Here is a 12,266-nt window from a genome sequence, read left to right as displayed (position 1 = left end):
CAAAACTCACAAGCACGCAACAAACTCATGCATTCTTTCATTGAAAAAGAAAAGTATAATATGTTATGTTTGGAGTTCGATTTAATCAAGGATGTAGATTAAAACTGCAAAATGGAATAAATCAGAGCAGATGTAAAGGAAGAGATTTTAACTCGACTACGATGGATATTCTATCGCAGGAACCTATTTAAGATAATAGATTGATAAATCGGACACATACTTAATTATTAGCGTTTCTTCTGTTTGTTATAGCTGTTTTATTATGATTGCTTTTTAGAGCTGTAGCTTTATGAATACATTGATGAGAAAGATTCAATTCCACATAGTAATGGTGAATAATTTTGCAGTATGTTGACGCTAATGCTAATTTAGTTGAATGTTTGTATATTTTACTTTGACATTTATTACAAATGTTTCTTCTACATCGTTGAAAATAGCCACTCAAATAATTCTTGATTTAACCTAATAAAAATGGAGGCAAGCAAACTGTACACTGACACATCCATGCCTCTATAATTCCTCATTCTTATTCAGTAAATTTTTCAGAGTATGTAATGCAGTATACATGCTAAATTCACTAGGCAAAAATGAACATCCTAGGAAAGTTGCTCTATTAGCCATGTGATGAAGATAATATGAACGTATATAGTATGCAGTATCTGAAAGAAATTAACTGGCTGTGAATACCTGTCCTTTGTAAAGATACACTATGGGGGTCATTCTGACCGCCAGGGCCACGAATGACGGAAGCACCGCCAACAGGCTGGCGGTGCTTCAATCCCCATTCCGACCGCGGCGGTAAAGCCGCGGTCGGATTGCCGGGGCCGGCGATCATCCGCCATTTTTGCCCCGGCTGGGAGAATCCACCAGGGCAGCGCTGCAAGCAGCGCTGCCCTGGGGATTCTGACCCCCGTACCGCCAGCCTGTTTCTGGCGGTTTTCACCGCCAGGAAGAGGCTGGCGGTAACGGGTGTCCTGGGGCCCCTGCACTGCCCTAACAGGGCCCCGGCCTGCTTTTCACTGTCTGCATGGCAGACAGTGAAAAGCGCGACGGGTGCAACTGCACCCGTCGCACCGCCGCAACACCGCCGGCTCCATTCGGAGCCGGCTCCTGTGTTGCGGCCTCATTCCCGCTGGGCCGGCGGGTGCTAACTTGGTTAGCGCCCGCCGGCCCAGCGGGAATGTCAGAATGGGGGCCGCGGAATTTTGGCTGTGTGGTGGCCAAATGGCGGTTTCCGCCTGGCGGGCGGCAGTAGCCGCCCGCCAGAGTTGGAATCACCCCCTATATGTATAAATTAATAATGTGGGATGAATTAAGATTTAACACCAGTTTACTGCCTCTTAGATATTGGATCTCTAGTTGGTAGAGGTTTGCCCGGTGTCCAAGTAGGGAACCCAATCCTAGTCAGGGCAAGTAAGATACACACTAAAAGTTTACCTGTGCTCGTTCTCTGGTAGCTTGGCACAGAGACGTCAGGCTAAACTCAAGAGGCAATGCGTAAAGTATTTGTGCACACACACAGTAACACAGTGAAAACACCATAAAAGGACTCCACACCAATTTAGAAAAAAAAATAGTCAACCAAGAGAAAACAAGAGAAATCCAACATGCACAAGTCAAGTTATGAATTTTTAAAGGTTAGATCAAAAATGCAGTGCTTAGAAGACAATAGCTCCAACCAAAACTATCTGGTCACGCTGGACTGGTGCAAAGCCAAAAGTGCAATCTGAATGAGATGGAGTGTGAGCCGGGTACAGGAGTAGCAGAGGCCTGCTGATGGTACCCTTGTTCTTTGATGTTCTGTGACGGTGCGTTGATCCAGAGGAGAGGATGCAGAGATACAGTCCTCTCACTCCCAAGCAAGAAGTAGCAGGCAACAAGCCACCACAGCAGTGCAAACAACAAAGTGGCAGTCCTTCCTGGCAATACCGCTGTCCTTCTTCCTCATAGATTCTCCACAGTCCAGAAGTGTTCTGAAAACATGGTGTAAGAGACCATGTACTTATGCTCAAAAATGTATTTGGTCAAGGATTGACTTCAAAGGAAACCTATGAAATGTACAATAAACCCCTTTGAACACAGCCCTAGCTCCAGACTATCTGTGCAGGGTTATCTGTGAGTGTGTCAGGCCATTACTTTTTGTAGTGTAAGCAAGAGCCCCTCCACCCTTGCAATCCAGGAAGGCCCATTGGTATGCAGATGGAATGCAGGTACAGGTGAGAGTCCTGTGTTTATATTCTGTCTGGATGGAATGCATAAAGGGAGCTGTCAACCAGTCCAGACCAGACGTGGATTGGAAGACAGGCTAAGGCACAAAATGGTTAAAGTAAGAAAATGCCAACTTTCTAAAAGTGGCATTGTCAGACCAGCAATTTAAAAACCAACTTTACCAAAAGATGTATTTTTAAATTGTGAGTCCAGAGACACCAAACTCAAATTTTCTACCTTTTCCCACTTGAAAATTACACTTAGAAGATGTTCCCAGGTGACCCCAATGCTAGCCTATGGGAGAGATAGTCCTTGCAATAGCGAGAGATGAATTTAAGAGTTTTTCACTACCTGGACATGTTAAACTTAAAAGTACATGTCCAACTTTTTAAATACACTGCACCCTGCCATGTGGGACTAACCAGGACCTATTTTAGAGGTGACTTACATGTAATAAAAAGGAAGATTTGGGCCTGGCAAGCAGGTACATTTGCCAAGTCGAAATGGCAGTAAAAACTGCAGACACAGGCCCTGCGATAACAAGCCCGAGACTGGTTTGAAAGGCTATTGTATTGGGCCGCACAACAAGTGCTGCAGGCCAACTAGTAGCATTTAACGTACAGGCCATGGGAACTCATAGTGCACTTTACTAGGGACCTACTAGTAAATCAAATATGTCAACCATGGATAAGCCAATGTTACCATGTTATAGACACAGGGCACAAGCACTTTAGCACTGGATATCAGTGGTAAAGTTCTAACGCCAGCAACAATGATGTTCAGCACACAGTTAAAAGAGGGGGTCAGAAAGCAAAAAGTCAGGGGAAATCACACCAAAAGATATCACTTCTAACCCTGCCTTTTCAGAAAAACGGAAAGACTCATATGTACTTTACTTTCTAATTCTATTACTCCACTGTGCCTGCTTTTCCTTGTCTTCTTCAGTTTGCTATGTTGTTGTATTTTTCATGTTTTATGTTAAGTTCTCCATTCAGTGGCAGCTGGTGAGCATGTGGGAGGCGGATAGGAAACTGCACGCACACACATACATACTCACATTCATCCATCTACATGCACACTCACTCACACCTATACATTCATAGGTGCGCACACATACACAAACCATTCACAAACACATACACACACATACACACATTCATAGCACACACACACTAATACAAGCATAATAGGAGCCTCCGGTCTTGCAATAAAATGTAAATTTTCCTAGCAAATTATGAAGGAAAGTCTTAATTTTATTAAAGACTCAGAGACGAGCCTTGACAGCGGTTTCAACATCTACGCCGTCCGCCTCGCAACTTCCAGCAATCTACTCTTGTTTTTTTCCGGCACTTCCCTCCACCTTCTGATTCATATGGTGCTCCTGTGACTCCTTCATCTTCATTAATCTACCTGAATCCAGGATTTAGGAACTTTTGTCAAGAATTTTTTTCTATCCTCATGGCTTTTGCTATTGTGTTCTCTATTTTACCACTGTTCAAAACGTATTACCTTCTCGCACAAGAAAAGAGGACTGTTGGCAGTCAAGTTAGGTATTATAAGGGTTACCATGTTATGATTGGCTATCCAGATGTATTACGTTTTTTGTTGCTATTGACCATGTATCCTATGCCTCCTGGGATTTGTAGTTTTTTCTTGATTGCTGCTATTAAGATTTTGCCAAGAATTGAACACATGCATGCACACAACACACATAAAAATAAAATCACCAGCCCGTATCAGTGATCTCGATGCTGGGAAGTAAGCTTGGTGGTTCCTGGAGGATTTTAACTGCTGCCTTCTCTCATTGGCTAATCTTGTTATGGGTCAGTCAATGAGAGTAGGCAACTGTTCCTTACTCATCACAGAGTGGGATGAGGTCAGTGGGACTGCTGACCCCACCCAACTCTCTAACAACACTCGGCCCTGGACACTTCAGGGCTTAATACTGAAGCACCTAGGTCCGAATTTATCAGTGGCACACTCCATCCTTTTGAAAGGGAAGACCTACAAGAAAGTTATCAGGCTCTCCATAGGGCTGTGAAATCTTCATCCTGGCAAAGTCCAGCTCAGGCAGCAGAGCACCAGTGCATTTAGCACATGTACAATGCCTGGCTTCCTGATGTGAACATGAAGAGTGTCTGTCAGGCTCACCTTTGCTCAGCCTAACAGACACTTCATGATTGGAAAAAGGTGGAGAGCAGGACCCCTCTGCTCATAAGGATGGACTGTGCCTGGTGCCATTGCCTATAGGGGTAGGACCGCATAATACACAAACCTATAAATATATATATATGAATGTTAGAAATGACAGCCTTAGGGTGGGCTTCCCCCCAATGTTTTGCCTACCTCCTCCACTTTTCTGACCTCAGTTTTGCTGGCTTTAGGATTCTGTGCACTTTACCACTGCTAACCAGTGCTAAAGCGCTTGTGCTCTCTTCCCTAGACATGGTAACATTGGCTTATCCCCAATTGACATATTTACTTATAAGTCCCTAGTACAGTGTACAACATGTGCCTCGGGACTGTGAATAAAAAGCTACTTGTAGGCCTGCAGAACTTGTTGTGCCACCCACTCAAGTAGCCCTTTTACCACGTCTCAGGTCTGCCATTGCAGAGCTCTTATGTGCAGTTTTATACTGCCATATTGACATGGTGCAATATGTTTTTTGTCATGCTCAAACCTTCCCTTTTTATACATATGTCACCCCTAAGGCAGACCCTGGACAACCCAGATGGCAGGGTGCAATGTATTTAAAAGGCAGGACATGTGCTTTTAAGTGTTACATGTCCTGGTAGTGAAAAACTCCCAATGTTGTTTTTCACTATAGCAAGGCCTATTCCTCCCATAAGAGAACATTGGGATTGTTTATAAGTTTAATTAGCAATCTGGAAGACATAAACTTTTCAAGTGTGGTATCTCTAGAATCACAATTCAGAATCACAAGTTATGGTGAAGTCAGATTTTAAATTGTCATTCTGAAAATTACACGTTTAAAAAATTGGCATTTTCTAACTTTAGCCATTTGTTGCCTGCTGCCTGTCTCTGATCACTTGTGTGAGGTGGGTGACAGCTGGTCTTTGTGTATTCACTCTAGACAGCCACACACAATGGGAGCTTAGGTGTGACTTGATGTACCTTGATGGGCCACACCCTCACTTACACCTTAAAAGGTTGTTTCCTGTCTCCTCGCAAAGGGCTGCATAACCCCATTGTAGTGAGTTTGGACCCAGGGAAGGAAAGACAGGACTTCTGTGCACTTCAGAGAACTCTCTTTGAAGTCTCCTCCATTTCAAAGGCCCAGCCTGGGTATAAGTACTGGACTTCTGACAACACAAACTCAGTACACTTCTGGACATGTGAATACTCTGCCAGGAAGAAGGACTGCTGTGCTGCTGAAGGACTGCCACTCTGCTGGACTGCTGCTTTGATTTGATAGACTCTTGTATTGCTGTGCTGCCCTGCTGCCTGCTTTTCCCATGTCTGGGTGAGAAGCACTGGACCTGCATCACTAGTACCCAGAGTGCCTCCAAGGATTAGTCAGCTCGGCTCCTGATCTGAAGTCCCGGGGACATAACAGACTTCCAACCACCCTGCCTCTCCACTTGGACTCTGCTATCCATGAGTCTGTCCTGCCAAGTAGTGCCACCCCAGTTCAGGACCCTTGGAAATGTACCTAAGGTGCTGGCTCCAGCAGAACCAACACATCCTCTGCTGCATGGGCAAAATCAGTGCATCTCTGGTATTGCATGGACGGAACAGATGCATCACCACTGCTGTGTGGAACCGAACCGGTGCATCGCCATTGCTGCATCTTCTTTGGCGTTAGGTCCCAACATCCCCATTGACAACAGTGTCAGCACAGCTGCCAATGCTTCACATCGCAGCCTCTGAGCCCTTCGGAATCGACGGATCGCCTCGACGTTGATGCAGCTCGAACCCACACCCAAACACTCCTGGCTCTCGGCACTGATGTACACCCCAGTCAACCAACAACCCAAAAACTAACATAAAATCAATGACATTTTCTCAAGTTGCTGCTAGTATGCACAGGTTTAAAGCCTTTTTTATATCAGCACATTTACCATTTTCTGAGGCGGTTCTTTTGCCATTTGTATGTGCCTATTATTGTTAGAATAGAGGCACTACTATTTGGAATAAGTACGTCCTTCATTTTGTATGCTGTCATAAGTGGATATAATTTTGGTTCTTTTGGATAACCCTGCTGAAGATTTTGGGTGAGTCCGCAAGTGATAATGGTAAACACACCTTCAAATAGTTACATTCCTGTCTAAACCAACCACCCTGTCAAAAGTCAGTACAATATAAATACTGATATTGATAAATCCATTCTCAGCAGAAAAAAGACATAAACTCAATTTTTAGGTAGGAACATGCTCTTCCTCAGGGTTTTATGGAAGCATTTGAGTAAAACAGGACCATAATTATTTGCTTTAATTTACCTGCATTCGAAAAACTGTTAGTATATTTACACCTTCACACACAATATATATTAATTCCACCTCAATCAGTTCTATAACTGAACCATTACCCACACAAAGAATTCTGGTCATAGCAGTGTTTACCTTTCAGCTTTTCTCTTGATTCATATTACATGGCATTTTAATAATTTTATGGTCAATCCTGGTTTTTGTATTATACTGAACTATACCTATTTCAAAATCTGGATTATTTCCAAATAGAGTTTTCAGGTGTATTTAGAATAGAAGCACAAACTAATCTAATCAACAATAATTCAGCTTTCTCTGTTAAGTGTACCTTATTTACTTACCAATATAGGCAGCCCTGTCAGTCACCATGTACTTGCTGCGATTGATTCTTGGAAAGGAAGCATTCCTCAGTTCCTTAGGAGCAAATAATTTCTGCAGAAAACATAAACAATATTTTGTAAATTGAAGAAATGCCTACAAAAGTGACACCATAAGATTGTTAAAAACAAGATGTAAATATTTGAGCTGCATATTAGCTATTTATTGCTTTATAAATTATCAACAAATCTTTAGTAATATTATTTAGTTTCCTGACCTGATGGATCATAATGCTGTGCTTTGTTTCTATTTTGTTTGATGTTTTCATTTATGCTGTGTGTTTCAACTAAGATTTTCCCATTGGTTTGCACTGAAGACTTTCATGACATCATGTCACCTTCACCTGACCCTCTGGCAGGTGCAATCAGCAAAAAAGTGATATCAGGGGCTATTGTGTTAATGCTCAGACTGTTGTGTTCCTTAACAGATAACTGTATTAATGTACAATGACCCTTGTTATGAGTGGCCGGGTGTTGTTCACCTTGGCCCTCTCTGTAGGGTCACCCCCAAAGTTTTTTCCCTTCTCCCCTTCCGTGTTCTGAATTCGTTTTTGTAAGCTGTTAAGACTCTCTGCACTTCACCACTGCTAACAAGTGCTAAAGTGCTTGTGCTCTTTGCTTTAAACATGGTAAAATTGGCTTACACCCAATAGGCACACATTTAATTTACTTGTACGTCTCCAGTAAAGTGATACTACATGTACCCAGTGTCTGTAAATTCCATGCTAATAGTGGGCCTGCAACACTTGCTGTGCCATCCACTAAAGTAGTTTTTTTAAACATGTCTTGGACCTGTCACTGCAGCCTGCAATGCAGTTTTATACTGCCATTTTGACCTGGGAAAATATAAATTTTGCTAGGCCTAAACCTTTCTTTTTAATACATATAAATAACCCCTAGGGAAGGGTGCAGTGTATTTAACAAGTTTGTCATGTACTTTTACATTTTACATGTCCTAGTAGTGAAAAACTCCTAAATTCATTTTTCACTACTGTAAAGCCTATCTTTTCCACTGGATAACATGGGATTACCTTATTATATTTAATAAGTGATACCTTTTGATTGGGAGCAGGTAGGAATATCATGTGTACACTCGAATAAATTGTAATTTAAAACCATTTTTAATGGTAAAGTTGAACTTTAAGTCACAGTTCTAAAAATGTCAGTTTTAGAAAGTTAGCATTTTCCTGCCCTAGCCATTTGGAGCCTACAGCCTGTAATCTGGGTCACATGTCTGGCTGTAGTTGACAGTTTGCCTTTCTGTATTCCTCCCAAACCATGTCAAAGGTAGACTAGATGTCAGCAGGATGGGCTATCAGGAGGAGCGGAGCTGTTTCCTGACTCAATTACATTTCAATGGGGGCTTGATGACAGGAAAATTAGACCTGCTGTTTGCTACTTTTGGAGGGTAACAGAATGTATGAATCCTTAATTTTCATGTACGTATTGGATGATTGGATCTCAGAAGGCTTCTAATTCAACTGAAATGTCTTTCTGAAACATCTCTCCACCTGATCATAAAATTCCTTAACAGTGCAGAAAACTTGAAACCACTGATTTACCAGTTCACTATTAAAGAACGGGACTTTAGCAGACTTAATGCTTATGGCATACCTCATTTCACACTTCAGCTGCTCCACTCATGTGGACAAGTCTTCTTCAACTGCTATTATATTCAAGTAAACGAGATATGCTTCCCCTGCTCACGGAAGAAGCACCTGGTTGCAGTGCAGTTGTAAGGAATTTAGGGGGCATGGGCGCTGAAATATTTTAGTCCTCCTTTTCTGAAAATCTAGATATAGTACTTCCCAAAAATGGTCTATATCTATTCCCACGTAGATATCCTTAAGTCCTTTACACCAGCTCTATTTAGGAACCAACTCTATTAAGCTCCTTACCGACCATTTCCCCTCTCTGACTCTCTGACTCTCCGACCACCATCATTCACCTGATCTGCATAACTACTCTGAACAAAATCTTCATTTAGGAAAACACAGACCTCCATAGCATCCCACCCATTAACTCACCTAACAGTACTTTTATCTTGAACATCACCTTAACTTTGAAAGACACACTATTTAAAGTTGTTTAAAAATCTTCCCTCGGCCAACTTCCCTCTTTAACAACAACACATTAGTCAGATCATGATGCCACCTCATCAGCAACCCCTTATAAACCAATCATTCACCACTGCCGATCATGATCTAACAACCTTAGTGCTGCTCTTTTGTGTAATTTCACTTGAGAACTCCGAAGCACAAGATAATTACTTAACAAACTACAAATGATTTAAAGCCAATGTCAACTTCTTCTTGGTCTCTGTCAATTTTGACCTGAAAATCCGATCTGAACACTGAGATCCCCAGAAGGTTCACTCTATGAAACCAAACATCTCTCTGCTCATCTAACAGGGACCTCATAATCATCTTCCACCCTGGGCTTTACCCTGTGCATAAAGCCCCAAAACTCCTTCTTGCCAGGTACAGAATTAAGATTGACCAGTAGCCCAGTGACCCACTTTATCTGAAAGTCTTTGCATGGGTTCTGTAATAAAATTCAACACATCACCACCTCCTTCTCCTCCCCCCCAAAAATAATCTTTATTTACTCAACATTTGCGGTTATTAGGATAACCTGGCAGCAGAACATGTGAGGCTCAGGGAAGTGGGTGATGAACAATTAATGAGAGGGATATAAAAGGATGGAGCACTGCAAAACAGCCCACTTTGTCCATGCCATAAATATCTCTGGCAAAGAGAAATTGAAGCAGGGGAGAGGAATAATGGAGAGCTTCGATGTACAAAGATGTGGTAATTAGGAGTAAGCGAAGTGAAGAATAATTTGTTGGAAAAAATAATTCCTTCACAATAGTTACATCAACCATGATTAGAAATGGATAGGGGGAGGCTGTTAAAGGTGGGAGGGATGACAGGCACAAATCAAACCAGGATCAAACAGAGTTGCTCTGCAAGACTCCCATTGACCTTGGTTTGATGCTTGCCTGTTGCATGTACTAGGCCTAGCCACACAAGTGAGGTACTGTTTTTATCAAAACAAGCTGGGGAACGATGAGAGGTAGGAATTTTGTGGATTCCTGCTGATTCCTGCAGCTTATGTCAGAAATGCCGGGTAAATGTGCAATTTTAGACAAAGTTTGAGCTTTGCAGGGCATTGTGGATAAGAAACCTTTGTGGGATCCACACAAGACACACCACCCTGGACTCCCCTGGGTGTTTAGTTTTCAGAAATATCTGCATTTGGTAGGTTTCCTTGGGTGACTGTCGAACCCCATCCAAAAAAACCTACCCCCAGTGCCAATTCAGATCATTTTTGTGACAGGAAATGCTGATATCTCCACATTGTGTGTTGGCATCTTTGGTACTGCAGGCACCTTGCCTACCCACACAAGTGAGGCATCATTTTTATAAGAAAACTTATGGGAATACTGAGTGGGAGGAGGTTTGTAGCTCCCTGCAGACTGCAGAACTTTTCATCATAGAAATATGATGAAAATGTATTTTAGTAAAATTTTGAGGTTTGCGCGGGACTCGGGGTAAAACAACCTGGTGAGAGCCATGCAAGTCACCCCATCCTGGATTTCCCTAAGTGTCTAGTTTTCAGAAATGTTACAGGTTTGCTAGGCTTCCCTCAATTCCAGCTGGCCTAAGCCCCAAAATCCACAGCTACACACTTTGCAAAAAATAGGTTAGTTTTAAGTAAAAAAATGTTGTGTATCCTTGTTGTGATTTAAGCTGTTTCCTGTCACAGGCATACAGGCACTAGGCCAACCCACACAAGTGATGTGCCACTATTATCAGAAGCCTTAGGGGAATGCTGGGTGGAAGGAGGTTTGTGGTTTCCCACAGATTCCAGAACTTTAATCACAAAATGTGAGGAATATGTGCTTTTAGACAAATTTTGAGGTTTACAAAGGATTCTGGGTAAAACAACCTGGTGAGAGCTACGGAAGTCACCAAATCCTGCATTCCCCTAGGTGTCTATGTTTAAAAAATGTACAGGCTTGGTATATTTCCTAAGGTATCGGCTGAGCTAGGGCTCTCAATCCACAGCTACCTGCTTTGCAGAAAAGGGTCAGTTTTGAGTGGACAAATATGATGTGTCCATGTTGCGATTTGGGCTGTTTCCTGTTGCTGGCACTAGGCCTACCCATACAAGTGAGGTACTATTTTTATCAGAAGACACGTGGAGACATAGAATAGGTATCACCAATTGCATTTTGCTACATTTGTGCCTTCCAAATAAATGCCAGAGTGTAAGAAAGAAGTTGATTTGAAAAAATACCCTTTAAGTCATATGTTCGTACAGGTACCCACAAACTCAGAGATGCACAAATAGCCACTGCTTCTAAACTCTGTATCATGTGCCCATTTCATAAATACACAGGATACCTTGATACCTATTTTTCACTCTACATATTTCACCATAGGAATTGGTCAATACTAAGTACACAATGAAAGAACACTGTACAATGCAGATCAGTTTTTGGCTCTGGGTACCTGGAGTTCCTGACAAACCTACAAACCCTATTTATCCCCACAACCAAAAGGGTCAGGCAAACGTAATGGAACATAGCTTTTGTAAATTGGCCTCCGTGATAAAAAGTTATAGATGAAAACATTGTCACAAATGGCTGTTTTTCCCCACTCATTTTCAATATTTCTTTATTTCCAGAGTTAGTTTCTTTGGAAAACCTTGAGAGATCTACACATATGACCTCTTGCTGAATTCAGAATTGTGTCTACTTGTTAAAAATATATAGCTTTCCTGGATGACCCATGGGTTTCACACTGGTTTGCACACAAATTGGAAGTAGGTTGAAAGCACAAAACATAGGAAGAATCGGCTACCTCTTTGAAAAATGCCAAAATGTTGGTAATTTGTTTTTATTTAACCCTGTGTGTTCCCCAACAGCTGGGAAGATGGTGGCTTTAGCACATCAAACTGTTCAATGAACAGTTTTATCCCGAGCACTTTCTTCCTATTTTTCCCCAAAAAATCTAAATGTAGCTATATTTTGGCTATTTTCTTGGTTTGATGCAAATTTGGTGTAGATAGCTTATTTGGAAGTACCCCAAATAGCCAAAAAAGGCTTAACACTGGGGATCAAAAGGCTTAGCAGCGACAATGTTAAGCAATACCAAAACAGCAGTAAAGTCAAAATAAAAAAAAATCACCAAACCAATTTAGTAGAAATGAAAATTCAAAGCATAA

The 12,266-nt window shown here is 41.9% G+C and overlaps 1 protein-coding gene across 1 annotated transcript in view; it reads right to left on the bottom strand.

Annotated features, from left to right (window-relative positions):
- Nucleotides 1–12,266, bottom strand: part of PLD5 (phospholipase D family member 5) — a 971,514-nt gene that overhangs the window by 67,202 nt on the left and 892,046 nt on the right. Inside the window, exon 10 of the mRNA XM_069236559.1 lies at nt 6,999–7,089. Within this exon, the coding sequence (XP_069092660.1) occupies nt 6,999–7,089 (91 nt within the window). The remainder of the gene's footprint in view (nt 1–6,998; nt 7,090–12,266) is intronic.

The sequence above is a fragment of the Pleurodeles waltl genome, chromosome 5 (genome assembly GCF_031143425.1).
Source record: "Pleurodeles waltl isolate 20211129_DDA chromosome 5, aPleWal1.hap1.20221129, whole genome shotgun sequence".
Taxonomy (NCBI): Eukaryota; Metazoa; Chordata; class Amphibia; order Caudata; family Salamandridae; genus Pleurodeles; species Pleurodeles waltl.
Note: the sequence above shows the minus strand (reverse complement) of the source record. Positions and strands in the feature narration are given on the sequence as shown.